The sequence below is a fragment of the Lupinus angustifolius genome, chromosome LG16 (assembly GCF_001865875.1).
Source record: "Lupinus angustifolius cultivar Tanjil chromosome LG16, LupAngTanjil_v1.0, whole genome shotgun sequence".
Classification (NCBI taxonomy): domain Eukaryota; kingdom Viridiplantae; phylum Streptophyta; class Magnoliopsida; order Fabales; family Fabaceae; genus Lupinus; species Lupinus angustifolius.
The window spans coordinates 18628676-18644187 of NC_032024.1; the positions used below are offsets into that span (position 1 = coordinate 18628676).

General features: G+C 32.5%; 2 protein-coding genes and 1 pseudogene across 2 annotated transcripts; 1 reads left to right on the forward strand and 2 right to left on the reverse strand.

Annotated features, from left to right (window-relative positions):
* On the reverse strand, nucleotides 985–4955 carry LOC109329140 (cation/H(+) antiporter 14-like). Its single transcript, XM_019562815.1, has 3 exons — nucleotides 4414–4955; nucleotides 2802–3803; nucleotides 985–2259 (listed from the first exon to the last, which is right to left on the reverse strand). The coding sequence occupies exons 1-3, from the start codon at nucleotides 4645–4647 to the stop codon at nucleotides 1138–1140; spliced, it is 2358 nt and encodes a 785-aa protein (XP_019418360.1). The 5' UTR covers nucleotides 4648–4955; the 3' UTR covers nucleotides 985–1137.
* Nucleotides 9822–12936, reverse strand: LOC109329057 (cation/H(+) antiporter 15-like). The gene is made up of 3 exons (XM_019562719.1): nucleotides 12582–12936; nucleotides 11180–12184; nucleotides 9822–11088 (listed from the first exon to the last, which is right to left on the reverse strand). Exons 1-3 carry the CDS (start codon nucleotides 12789–12791, stop codon nucleotides 9934–9936), a joined length of 2370 nt encoding a protein of 789 aa, XP_019418264.1. The 5' UTR covers nucleotides 12792–12936; the 3' UTR covers nucleotides 9822–9933.
* The window catches only part of LOC109329401, a 1162-nt pseudogene continuing 979 nt past the window's right edge, over nucleotides 15330–15512 (forward strand).

Consider the following 15512-nt stretch of genomic DNA (forward strand, 5'->3'; position numbering starts at 1 on the left):
TTTATAAAGGGAAACACGATATTATTTGCCTATTTTACACAATGTCATTTTAAGCATATGAACAAAATGATGCATCAAATTAAATGAGAAGAAAACATTATTAGAATTCACTTTTGCGTTTTTCATTATGTATGTAATTATGTTTAACTTTTACAACAAAAATATAATAAAAAACGATAATTTTTAAAATAAAACTCAAAGATAAAATAATTGTTTATCACATAGAGTTCCACACAATCAAATTTTACTTAGACCAGTTCACAACAAAGGTGTTGAAAATGAGCATACAAATTATCTTCCTACAGAAAGTAAAAATGATGACAATATATTATCTATACTATATATAAAGTCAAAACTTGAAATAATTACCTTCATGGTGTAATTTTCATTTCCTATATTGTCTTTAATATTATTTAATTTTTACAAAAAAAGTATATAATCCTAAGCAACTATCACCAATACATTAATTAATCACATATCTCACCTTAAATTAAACATTACCATAAACACACAAAAATATAATATAAAGTACACTGAACACAACAAATACATTTTAATTCAAAAAATGAAATATATAAAAATTGAATATGTAGTATCACACAATATTCGTCGGTAGGTACAAAGTACTTGTACACACTAGTAATAATAATATTTATACTTTTGACATATAGAATTTTCATTCTAATCTTAAGTTTATATTACCATTATTATAAACTAAAGCAAATGCATTTAGTATTTGTTACCTCCTAAAACCATTTTCTTATTAATTTCCACTGGGTACCCAATTTAAATAAATAGAAATCTTTAACTATGATCTTACTCTTTTTTCTATTAAACCATTATGTTACGATTAAACACAAGGATTAAGGAAGGAACAGAATAAATGAACAAAAGATCTTTTATTGAATCTTGAAAAAGATTTACATGTACATATACACACAACTTATTTAACTGGTAGGGAATTGTTCTAGCTTAACCAAATGTCGTATGTTCGAGTCCACGGGAATATAGCTGCATTTGGTACGGAGAGTTTTGCCGCTCATAATAATGTTACCGGCTCAACCATGATCGCCTTTCGTTGCTGGAAAATATCTAAGATTTAGGAAGGAAAAACATATATGCACATCTTGTTGAGGTTCACCTAACATACTTGAACTCACAATTAAAATGTTGTTGTTGCACCACTAAAACTGAAAATGTAAAATCTGATACTGCCAAGAGATTTCCCATTGGCCCAAGCTCAGGTAGTTCACACCATTCTGTCAAGCCTAGTGTACATGGTGAATCTGCAACATGATGTCTACCAACTATGACCAAACTAAAATACCCTTCCATAGTTCTGATAATTTGTGTTATTCCTAACCCATCTTCCACAATCTCTTCCTTAAAGGTTACTTGCCTTTTATGCTTATTACTATACCTTATATGCTCCATCAAGTCAATGTATGGATTCTTCATATTATATTGTTTGATGTGCATTTCAGCCCTTACCCAGAAAACTGTGAGTTTTACATTTGGATGTTGAGCTATGCGGAGGCTATAAGCTAGTGCTTCTTGGTCATCAGCACCACCTAGGAAGATCATTGCAATTTCATAGTATGATTTCTCATTGATGATTAACAATTTGGCCCTCATTTGGCTTCTGTCAACTAAAACTCCAACAGAACATGGAGCTTTCTTCAGAACATTCTGGTTCAATATCCTAATTGAGTTATTGTAAATGTGCGAGTTTCCGTCGGCTGTCCATTGCTTATGGAATGGCACAATCACAATGCTTGATTTTGTGTCCATTGCCATGTAGCATATGTCATCATGCATGCTAGCATATGGTGTAATTGAAGTAAAGAACTGCAAGGTGACACACCCTTTGTTGTGCTTCTCGAATTGATCGAAGACGTTGCTTATGGGTTTAGAGGAAGTCTCCGTATACGGCGAATGGTTAGTGATTTTATTTTTGGTAAGGATCGAGGATGCCCTGCCGGAAAGCTCCATGAGATGAAGAACAAAGACTGAGAGGGGTGTAGCCTTTGTGGGATTTGAGACTTGAAGAAGGTTGATAATTGGATACACATTTTCTTCATTATGGATGCATACAAGTATTTTGAGATTAATGTCTTGCTGGGATTCCCTAATTGATCTTCTGATATATGATTTGTACCTCCTTGAAGGATCATATATGTGATAAACAATCATATTCACAGATCCAGTTATAATCACCATAGTATATACTTGAAGGCTGAAAATCAAATTATCTGTTGCCTGATGATACATATTAAATAAACGCGGATTAGCACAATATACAGTTTACATATCTAAATAGTTATAACAAAAACTACATAAACATTTTTGGTATTTGCTAACAAATACCTCATAGTACTGGTTAAGAAATAGACAGTAAAATTTTGAAAAGTTTTGGTTTTTGATGCATGTTGATGCACCATTTTGAAGTGAGAAGACATTTTTATGTATGAGAGAGTGAGAGAGTGAGTGAGTGAGTGGAGTATATATCATTAAATCTGGCTAAGATTTAAACATAAAGTCATGTTACTAGTTTAAGTGCCTAGTGTCATGTGAACTTTTTAAGTGGTTATATGGCCATTAAAACTGTTAATCTCAAAGGAAATTGGTGCACGTTAGCCTGAATCATGATTTCCATATAAAAACTTGCTCTCTTGAATTTCTTAGCATTCTCCAAGTTTTTATATGACTTTGTTTTTACAAGAACATGTAAGATATATAAATTGTAACTATTAGCAGAACTACAATGATATAGACAATGCTAAATGAAATGTTTCAAATACCTCAGCATTAAAGAGTAAGTAGTATATAATGAGATCCAAAATGCCTCTGCAACACATGATTAGAGCCAATGTAATAGAGTCCCAGAATTGAACCTCAAAGTGAATTGATGGTATAATAGTGCCTACAAACTTGCCTATGTACCCAGCAAGTATAACAATTTCTATGCCTGCAGACCTTGTTCCTATAATTGTAGGAACATTCCCTGTGTTTAGCCCACTAATTGTAATGTAAGCCGGAACAAGCAAAGTAGAACCAACAACATCAAGCTTTTCCGTAAGAACAGAACCTAAAGGTGGACCGTCTGGTAAGATCACGCCGAACAAAAAAGTAGCAAAGAAAGCAGGTTGCCCAACACATTGTGCAGAAATCCCAACAAAGAAAAGTATGAACATAATTGACACAAAATAGCCTTGTGTCATGGGTTTTCCCTTCGGATTACGTCTCGAGATCCATATAACCAGTGGCCTTAGCAAGATGAACAAGACTGATAAATAACTAAGAGAGAAAACCAATTGGATAATGGGTAAAAATGTTTTGTGTTTAAGTGCTACAGCAATATTGGTAAAAGCAAAATACATTATCCACATGCATGCATCACTAACCATTGCACTAGATAGAGCCAAACGTCCAATCTCTGAATTGAGAATGTTCAGTTCAGTGAGGAAACCACTTACCACAACAAATGATGTTAAACCACTAGTGACCACAATACTGTAAAAAGCACCTCCTTCAGGTCCTATATGAGTCCATGTACTAACAAAAATGAAAACTATAGTGCTAACTATTATAGCAGATATGTGACCTGATAGGCCTATTATCAATGCTTCTTTTCCAATCCTGAAGAGTTGTTTGAAATCTATCTCAACACCTATCCTAAAGAAGTGAATTATCATTCCAAATTCTGCGAATGTTCGAAGTGTCATTCTGCTTGCTGCTGGAAATAGTTGCTCAAAGTTGTTGTTAATTCTACCAAGTAGTGAAGGACCCATTATGATACCAGCCTGAGGAGGAAAAATATAAAGAAAACAATTAATATATCATGAGATGAATTTCATTTATCAAATAAGTTTTGATACTGCATCAAAGTCCAATTATTTCAAACGAAATCTTTCCAGTGCATGGTTATAATCTCTAGTAGTTATGCCTCTCCCCATACCCCATATAGCTCCTCTTCATTAGTTCGCTCAGGCACTTAGCTTCTAACTTTTTAGCTCTTCTTCCGTAACTCTAACCCGCCCGTATTACGGTGTGAATAATGAGATTGCGGGACATATGGAACCGACCTAATGCAATTGGTCAAATCCCATCAAACTTGAGAAAGAAGGATCAAAGTGGATGATCTTATCCATTCATGTAACAAGAATAAGAAACGAAGAAGATCAATGAAGTGATAATTCATAGCTTTAAGAGGTACACTTATCATATATTCTATACTATGGTATTCTAATAACATGCAATTATGATGAAAGTGTGCAAGTGTAATTATGATATGTTGTTTAGTATGTATTCTTTAAAATCTTACACCTAATTAATAATAAATGAGGACTTGATGTAATCAAACAACAAAAATGGTAGTTTAGTTGTTAATTTTGATTGGAGAAAGAAACTTACCACAATTTGTGCAATGACAGTACTTTGATGACAAGGCCTCAATATTAAATGAACAAGTCTACCAACAACATATACAATAATAATCTCAAATGCTATGACACATGAAGTATGATGTAAGGGATTATCTCCAAGCCAAATGCCCCTACTTTTGTGCCTCTCAACAAATTGACAAAGCATTTTTTCACCGTTAATGTATCCTGTAGAACTCAAATCATCTAGCTTTTCAGTATCCATTATAGAATATTTAAGATATGTTTGTTATTGCTCCTAATTAATTAACCAAAAAGATGGCAAAAAAACTTTATTAAGGATATGAACAATGCAAATAAACTACAAAGAATGTGTTTGAGAGAGAGAAATGATAAACCAAGAGAGACTGAAATGGAAGTTTGGATAATATACGGAGGAGCAAGTTAGAAGATTAACGGTTGAAAAGTGTCATTTTAACTCATTGTTATCCGATAATATTGGTTAGGCAGGAATAGTAATTGTAAACATTGGGTAATGTATTCTGTAAGTCTTTTGAGTCAAAATGAAGATGATAATGAAGTACATTTCAATCTAAGCTTATTTTTTAACTTAACTCTATAAGCACAAGTTTTTACCCATAAAAAACACAATATGCATAAGTTTCGGTGGCTTTAATAATTAAGAAAGCGTTTTACATTTCATTTCGGGGAAGATGGGTAATTCTAAATTAATTGATCTTTTATTTTTTAATATATTAACTGAACCTTCATGCCAATATAACTCCATTGCATGGAGAGACCAAGAGGAGAATGTCACATTACTAGTTGTTTGGATATGGCTATTGACATTCAACATTCAATATACCTATATTAATACATCATTTTTTTTAACTTTTTTATCATTGTTTCCAAGATTAACCTTATTTAAATTCTTTTTTTAAAGGAATCTAAATACTTTCATGAAAAAAAAATTAAATAATTTTATTTTCATATTATAATTTCCTATAAAATATATTAAATTATAACCAATTCTAATTTAATTTATGATTCTTTCTAAACTTATAAATTATAATAGAAATAATTTAATTAAATATATATAAATATCATATATTTTTTATAATACAAGAAGAGTTTAAAATTTAGGATCTTTCGGTGTAAATTTTATTACAGAGTTGTTAAGTATCAAAATATCTTATTTGAACTATCAATTTTGTAGCATTTTAACTCTACTTAATCCAATTTGTTGGCTAATTGATCCTAAAAGCATGAAATATACTGAATTTCCAAATATCACCTTTAGAGTGTTTGTAGAGACCAATACAAGAGAAATTATTACAAGAAGTTAAGTTTTGGATTAAAGTAAGGGTGCAACCATGAGTAGTCCGAGTAAAATTGTGATACTACATTCATTCATCATTGGATTAGACTAAATATTAGGTATGTTGTTCCTAACAGATGAATGTTCAATATGAATGGTCGGATCGGCGAAATATGAAAAATTGGTTGCGCTAAGCAATATTCTTGCACTCAGCGCAGGTTAGAAAAAATTTGGCGAAAAAATTATGTTTCGTATACGGCAAGCGGCGCGTCTGCGCTTAGTGGAAAAGGGTGGTGCACTAAGGGCAAGGGGGTGCGCCCAACACAAGGCAGTGCGCTGAAAGGTCGCGTCTGGCTATACGAAGTGGTGCACTGAGCTTGAGAACCAGATCTCATACACTATTTTGGGGTATAACTTGGATTTGTAAATAATATATTCGAATGGGAACACTTTGTACTTAATATTTTTTTAGTTTTTAGACTAGTTTGACTAATTTGAGTCATGAGAACAAGGTATAAGTATAAGATGAGTTAATTTATGATCATTTGTGTGTGGTTCTACCACTCCATGAGTTGTGTTTTATCTCGGTCTTACTACATTTTGTGAATATGAGTAGCTAAGTTCTTTTTTTGTTGAAATTGAATGTGATGCAAGCTTTATGTATACACAGATGCATTTTATATTAATTCATGAATTTTTTATTCCTTTGAGTTATATATATGTGTTTAATGCTTATTTCAAGTTTGATCATCTTATTGTATGTTTTGTGAATAAAATTGTTGGAGAAGTCCTAGCACGATTTTAACTTTATATAACACATCATTTGGTATATTTTCTATACATAGATTTATATCAAAATTTTCATCTCATGCATGTTGTGTATTAGTTACTAGACATATAGCTAATTCTATAATTTTATAACTCTCATGCTTGTTAACATAGACTACAAGAGATAGAGGTATGTTTAATAGTTCATATAACTTTATCTTATTAATTTAGTTGTCAAACATAGAGCTATCTTAATAAGCTATTATGATAGACCAAAACATTGATGGTTAATACAATTAAGGTGTTGCATTTTACTCAATATCACATGTGTAGACTACTAAACATGGATGTATGATTTTGTGAATCATACTACTTCATCTTGTGTATAAAGTAAATAGACATAAAACTTTATTGCATAAGCTACTAATTTGACTAAGACAAGAGTTTTTAGTATATTTGAGGTCATTAATGTAGAAGAATCATTGCTAAATGAATTAGTGTATTTGAATCATGTGTGTACTAATAGTTAGTAGAAATGTGATCCCAACACCTTTATTCCAAACAGTTAAGTCAATTAGTTAGTAATTAGTTAATCAAACAAACCAATATAAAAACTTTTTAAAAACCAACTTAGAATAGCAATTTTTAGTTGAAAGGCTAGTATTAAGCAAGTCCATGTGGATTCGGCAACCCCTTTCTCTATATTTGTTGGCAACACCGTTTGGTTATTTATATATCAATTCTATGATTAGCAAAATGATGTCTTTGTCAAGAACTTGCATCTTAGCATTGAAACAAAAAATTGTTGTTTTAAGTTTTTAATTTTCTGTTATTACTTTTGTTTCTCTCTAAGCGAATTGATTTGCACTGATAGTTTTGTTTGAGTTGTTTGTGCATAGTAAGATTTGGAGTGCACCATGGGTTATATGAAGCTAAATCACAACTTGGACACCCATTATGCACTTCTAGCCCAAAGCAGAATGCTTCCTTAGTAGCAGGACTTTTTCGCCAAACAAATGATCAGTCTTCCTCAACAACTTATCAACTATCCTCTTGGCCGACAAATGTTGAGGCGTGATATGTGCTATGATAGTCACCTAACGTACTATTGTTTACCTCCTCAAGTAGAAGAGGTACAATACATGGGAGTTAAACAAAGACGAAGCCAACATGGTTATTATTAGAACAACAACTTGGGGTTCAACCAAACATACGACCAACCATGGAGGCGTGATGCATGGTCACCCAGCCTACAACCACCATATGAGGACACAAGCTCCAAACTGGAGGACACTCTGAATTAGTTCCCGCAAATGACTAATGCTTCCTTAAATATTTCAGAGATATAGAGAGAGCAGTTGGCTAAGAAAGTGAGTGATCAATTAGCAAAGCGGCTAGTGGAGGACCAATAAAAAGCATTGAGTGCCAACATTGAACCCAATTCTAAGGAGAAATATAGCCCTATCACAATAATGGTTGGTGAGTTGATTGATAATTATATTGGTGATATGTTGGTTTATGAGAATGAGAGTGTTGTTAAAGAAGATAACGATAATATAGTTGAGAGAGAGGTTGAAACAAATAAGAATGACAATTAGTAGCAGGTAGTAAAAATATCAAAAAAGAAAGAAAGAGTGAGTCATAAAATGTGGCAGAAGAGTAAAGAAGAAAATAAGAGGAGAATCTGTATTGACTTATGTTTATAGAGGTTGATTACAACAATGAAGCGGTATAAGCAATCAAATATGGTGCTGCTTTGGTTGCTCCAACTGTTTGATCCTTAAGGACACATCATCCGTCAAGCTATTAATGTTAAAGAAGTGATTGCTATGAGGCAACCCAATGTTATTATTGTTTTCTATTTTTTATTTTCATTTTCATTGTCCTCGTACCCTTTGATGTTTGTTTCATGCGTAAATTGGAACTTAGTTGGTAGGAATGCCTTTACCTGCATGATTCTCTTGGACTAGGAACAGTCCAAACTTCATGGAGGTAATGGAGCAATTGACTTAATTTGGAACTCAACTCCAATTTTGTGATGTTTTGTTTTCCCTTTTTCATTTTTTGTATTGTGTGCCTACCTATTAGAATGTATATGGCTTGGGATTGTTTTCATTTCTCAAATTTTAAGTTAGATGGAATGTAATGGAGTAATTTGATTAGATGTTTGGCTTGCATGAAAATATGAGTGTGTAGTGAATGATTGATTTTTGAAATGGTGTGGTTGCCCTTATAATTGTAATTGTGGTACTTAGCAACTATGGTCATGTAGACTTAGCAATTGTAACATGAAGTTATCTAAAATCAAGAGAAATGCATGATACACTGAGTGGTGTAAGTTTTGAGCAGATACATTATGAACTGCATACTTATGAATAGATATCTTTGACTTGCAATGTTGGTTTTGCTTGCGTCTCTAATTATCTTTTATTAGAAAATGTGAAAAAGATCAAGGTAGTTGTTTCTTGAAATGTAACCACTTGACCAAAAAGCTTACCCAAAATGCATTATCTTTTGTTAGCCCCTTTAACCCTTACATATTTTATTCATTATAATCCCTAAGCTATGAATAAAAAAAATAATCATCTCCTAATTCTAGTAGAATAAGAGAGCTTGTGTTATATTGTTATACATTGTGGTTGTATTCAAGTTGGAAAGATAGAATAATGTATGTGGAAAAGTGGAAAGAAACAATATGTTGTAAAATTGTGTTGTCAACCATCACTTCATCTCATAAAATGAAATATCAACACCTCATAAAAAGAGGAGAATGAAAATATTAATGACGATTTAATGAAAGAAAAAGGGTACAAAGTTAGCTTGTAGTACAAGAAGAAATTTGATACTTTTGGGTGTTAGCGAGTGTGACAAATGTTCTCTTAGCCTACTAGGATCTTTGTTATCCTGAAAAACCATATTCTTTGTAGTCCAACCACATTACAGACAAAAGGAAGACATTTGATCCATTTGGCCAAGTAGGTTGAAAATCAAATTTTTACATGGAATTGGCATAAAATAGAAGCTCTCATTTGATAGACCAAATATGTTGTACTCTTTATGACTGACTATCATCATAATAGTCCTGTAAAGAACAAGGAATAAAACATGCTAGTACTTATTCATGTCCTTGCCTTCATTATTCAAAGAATGAAGACACTAACATGCAATAATCCATATGAAACAAATTATGTAACTAAGATATATTGGACCAATGCCCTCATTCTTATCCTGACTTTTTTCTGTTGCTTTGGAGAAAATGGACAAGAAATATCAAATATTTACATTCACCAATTTTCTTGTTAGTAAATGAAGACACCTAGGAATGAGAAAAAGCACTACAAAGAAAACAGAGAAACTGAAAACAATGATATTAAAGTAAATTTGGAAGTTGTACATAATATACATTCAAAAAATACTATGCCTATACTATAATTGTTGCTGTAAATTGTAAAATTCTAAATGTTGCTATATATCTACTCTTCTCAAGGGTGTGATCTCATCTGGATCACAAGATCCCCAATATCTGGTTTGTTGTTGCACCACCAAAATTGATGTCTTGGCTCCAGTACTTAAGGAGACAAGAATCTCTCCAACAATTCCTAACTCTCCTTGTTTCCATTTTTGAAGTTCAGCCATCAACTGTGAATTTGCATGTCTCCTACCAACCATTACAAGGTCATAATTGCTCTCCATGCATTCGATAACTGAAATCACATCCTTTCCGTTCATTACCATTTCATCTTTGTAAGAAACTCTATTGTTCCTGAACGCATTGAGCCTAAAGTCACTTAAAACCTGAGTATCTAGCATTTTGCTCCTTTCAGTACCACCAACGATATCTGCTATAGACGAAAAATGAAATAGAGTAACATGCACATTAGGTTGTTCTGACATGCGTCTTGCGTATGCAAGTGCTTCTCGATCATCTGTACCCCCGAAGAAGAATATAGCGACTTGGTATATAGATTCTTTCATATAACCACACCAAAATTTCTTCTGATTACCACGATCGATGAGGACTCCAACGGAGCAGGGAGCTTTCTCTAAAACATTTTTATTCAGTTGTTTGAAGGCAAAAGTTGACTCTGTTGTCTCTCCAATTATCCATTGCTTATGAAAAGGTAATATTATAAAAGTAGTTCTCTTTTCAAGTGCTAAGTAACACACATCATTGTGCATTGTAGCATATGGAGATATGCCTTTATAGCAATGCACCGTGAGCTTTCCCCGGAATGCTTCTTCAAATTTGCTGAATACATTGAAAATTTTCTCAGTTTGAGAAGCATGTTTACTCGGCTTTTCACGAGGCATATGTGAAACAAGAACAGAGGAAGCTTGGCCTACAAGCTTAACAAGATGCAGTACAACTAAGTCAATACAACTTGCTTCAGTTGGATTGGAAGCAGTAAGTAGGTTCAAAATTGCCAAGACATTATCTTGTTTGTGGATGCAAGCCATTATGCGAAGTTCTTCATCATTGCGGTGATGCAAAAGCGTCCTTCTTTTGTAAGCAAGAAACCTCATGGAAGGATCATAAAGAGCTTTCACAATAGGCGTCACAAGAGCAGTTGTAACCACTAAAGTAATAACCATAATTGTAAAGCACTCATCACTCAGAGCCTGTAAATTCATAAAGTACACTCTTTTTAGTTAAGCTCACAAGATACAAACATTTGTAGTTAAATTAAACACAAGGTAAAACATGACTTACATTTAATAGTTTCCAGTTAATCAACAAAGCCAATTCAATGTTGCCTTTGCAGTTCATTATAAGGCCAAGAGATAACGCATCTCGAAACGGCATCCTACAGAAAAGAAGAGGCAACAAAGCCCCTACAATTTTCCCACAAAAAGAAACACAAACAATTAACAAGATTGAACCCAAATTCTTCATCTTTTGTATGGCATAAACATCTGTCCTTAATCCACCTATAATATAAAGGATAGGCAAGAGTACAACTGAAGCAAAACAATCTAGCTTGTCTACCAATGCTGCTCCTAACGGTGGGCCATCGGGTATAGCCAGACCCACCAAGAAAGCTACAACAATTGCATTTAGGCCAATGGCTTCACCCATAAATCCACAGAACAATAGTGTTAAAAGTGCCCCAAAAATATATATTTCCTGAACAGGTTTTCCCTCTGCTGTATGTTGAATTGCCCATAATGCAGCAGGATGAACTACATACATGATGAACAAAAAAAGAAGACAACTAGATATGCCGGAGCCGATAGTTACTCCTACTGATTTTGTAGAGGTTAAGTATGTTCCATACTTAATAGTCACAATAAACCAGTAGCAAATGTCACACACGAATGACGAAGAAATGGCCAACCTTCCAATCTCTGAATTGAGGATCTGAAGTTCAGAAAGGAAGCCTGAGATTACTGGAATGGCTGTTATACATTGAATTTGCACCACAATAGAGAGCATCCTAGAAAAATCATGATCCAATGAGGCGAACTGCCGGAGGAAAAAGACAGCCATTGAAGAAAGTGTGAAAGGAACAAAAAAGGCTAAAATTCCAATGGAGAAAGCCCTTTTAGGTGATCTATAAATGATGGTTGGATCAACCTTCACCCCAAGTTGGAACACAAATAACAAGAAACCAAAAAATGCTATGGTGTCAAGCACATTTCTTGCTTTTGAAGGGAAAACCTTATCAGAAAATGCTGAGTTATGAGAAAGCACTGAAGGACCTAAAGTCACACCACCCTGTTGAACATAAAATATTGAAGAAATACATCAGTCATATTAAGAAATACATTTATATAGACTCTAAATAATGATCCTCTCCATTATTACAGGAGAGGTAAGTGTCAGACAACAACAAACAAATGATAACATTTAATAACATTTTTTGAGTTAGGCCTCTTTATTAATGGAGAGACAAGTACTTCAAAAAAATATTTTTCCCTTTTATTACAATAAAATTATATTTTTTCCATTAAAAACAAAGAGAAAAAACATGATGATACATCCTTTTGTTCATAGACTCTTGGGATAACAATGTTGTGAAACAATTACAATTAATAAGATTAACGAATAGCCTAATATGAGATGCTATTATTTTAACATAAAAGTAAAACAAGAAGAAATTATGGTAGCTTACAAGAATGTGAGAAATAAAAGAGGGTTGACCAAATGGCTTGAGAATAGTGTAAATGAAGCGGGTAAATATGTACATGATGAAAAGTTGGAGAAGAAAAAGAGGGAGAGAATAAGCAAGTGGGTCATCTCCACACCAAAATCCTCTAGAGTTGATTTTATGAATTGATTGACAAATGAAAGAGTCTCCAAATTGTATCTTTGGCTTCTCCATGACTAGAGAGAGGTTGAGAAACTTAGGAAGAAGAAAAGAGTTAAAGGAAGAGGAATGGAGGAAATGTGAGAGTACCCATTATGGGTGAGAAAATTGTGATCATGAATGGACGAGGTAGAGAGAGAGATATCAACAACTGAGGGAGCGTTAATGGTTCCATTTTATACGTTTTTGTGCTTTGACCACACATAAAAAGGTTGTCATTGGACATGATCATACCATATACTATTATTTTGCATGCACTAATTTGTAGTTTTTATATTGTAGATTATGACATTGGACATTTTATCTTTTATTTTTCTTTCTTATCCTTTAAAAATCAGCTCACAAATAGAATTTTATATATTTTGTTAGAAAAACACTTAAAACATAATGATTATGTTGATTTAAGTGATATTTGTTGTGTTTTTTTCCTAATGTCTCTTTCTCTATATGATTGTTTCCACTTTTTACTTGAGTTAATAAAATATTAATTAACAAGAAATTATTATATGGTTTATGATCAATGATATCAATGAAATCATCAATATTGATGATGTATTACTAATTTAAAATTAAATGAGTTTATTTTAAATCAACCGTAATAATTTGAATGAAATTAATGATTTTAGATCATGTAACACTACACCAAATTTGGTATTTTGTGGAGGTTATTCAAACCTCCTCAAATAAATTAAATGAGATGGATCAAACAATTAACTAGATATATAGTGGAGGTTTTTATTTAACTATGTAGGTTTTGCACCTCCACTATTTAACTATGCATTTTTATTTAACTTTACTTCATCTCATTTCTCCTAAAACTAACTTCATCTCCTTTAAAACCCTAGCAGAGCAACTTCATCTCGTTTAAACCCTAGCAGAGCAATTTCATGTCCCTTAAATCCTAGCAGAGAATTTCATCTCCACTCACCACAACTCCACTCCACTCCTCTCGTAACTCCACTCGGGTAAGTTAACAAACAAACCTATGTGATTTCGTTCATTTGAATCATTTCGTTCATAATATATTAACAAGAAAGATGTTGTTGTCACAAACAAAACTGCTAGACTACGTAGCCAAAGGGATGAGTAGACTAAATAACTGTGAAAATTATATGTTTTTATTGTCAATGCCAAAAGGTAGTAGCTTGATTTACCTTTTAAGATGTTACTTGTCTTGTTCTCATTCTATCACAATATTTTAAGTTCTTTAGTATTTGTCAAATTTTGAATTGGAGAGGTTGTCCGAGGCTTACTTGGCAAGTTGGCATATCTCATCCTTGTTGGAATATGTTAAGGATGGTTTTTTCAAAGTAGCTTATTATCACAATAATGTTGAAGATGTCACCCACATGTTTGATATAATGCCTCAATGAGTTTTGCATCTTGATGATGATGATGATTATTATTATTATAGCTTTGAGTTGTGTTTTCTCTTTCATTTTGGATCATGGGGTTTTTAAGTTTTATCAGTAATCCTTGTTCTTTTTCAGTAATCCCTGTTATTATTATTTAAGTTTTATCGGTAATCTTTCATAACCTTTCACCATTGCATTTCTATTCTCTGTCAATGAACATATTATTTTCTTAGAATGCAAATACCTCTCTTACATAAATTCTATTTTTAATTAAAATAGATGTTGCAACTATGTTCCTAACTGCATCAAATTCTTAAGGTCTTAGAATTTAGTCATATTTTTTTCCACAGATTATATAATCACATTATAGAAGACAATTTTAATTGAATGTCATTTTAGGACCAAGTTTTTTTTAAATTTAGAGAATCATGTATTTATTCTTATGCCTTACATTATATTTTCCTAATTCTCTGTCTCTTGATTCTTTTTTTAAAACTCTAAGAGTATGTTCATATGAGGAATGTTGGGTTATGTTTTTATTGGTCAAAATAACTCATCAACAGTCCTTGTTTCATTTGTTGATTTGATGAAAAATATTTAAGAGCTTATAGATGCAATATAGTCATTACTGACATTAACTTTGTTGTATTCTTGACTTAGTTTTTGTTACCATGTGTCTCCTAAAATCCTAATCATAAACAGAGTTTGGTCTTGTAAAAGTGATTAGACTTGGTCTTGTAAGAGTGATTAGGCTACAGCATAGCATCATCATGACTCAAGAAAAACCAAGGCCACTTTGAAATTCCAAACTTGTCCGTAGTGGCATATTCACTGTTTCTGATGCTACTACAAAAGTCTTTATGATTGTGTAACCATATGGCATTATATATGTTATATATAAGTTATATGTTGAGATATTGTTGAGTATTCCTATATTGTAGATAAACCTTCTATTTGATTGAGTTTTTTATGAGTATACTAGTATGCAGAATTGTAGAAAGACATTAATTTGTAGAACAAAGGGGTGAGTATTCCTATATTGTAGTATTTTCATTCTAACTGAGCTTATGAACTTACTTATTATGTCATATTATTATTTAATTATTTTTATCTCATTTTCTATTTTTTCACATGAATATAGAGACATGCCAAAAGTGAAGCATTTTTAGAATCCATTAAAATCAGCACCTCAATCACAATGTGTTGCATCTCTAGTAGAAGATTCAATAGATTAGGAACATTGACATCTGATTGCAAGTTGTTTCCAATAGATTATGATAAGTGGTCAGGTGGACGTAGTGGTATACCTTCTACTTATTTTGCAGAGTGATTTGATACAATCATAAAGGTATAACAATTATGCATGTCTAAATTTTTATCT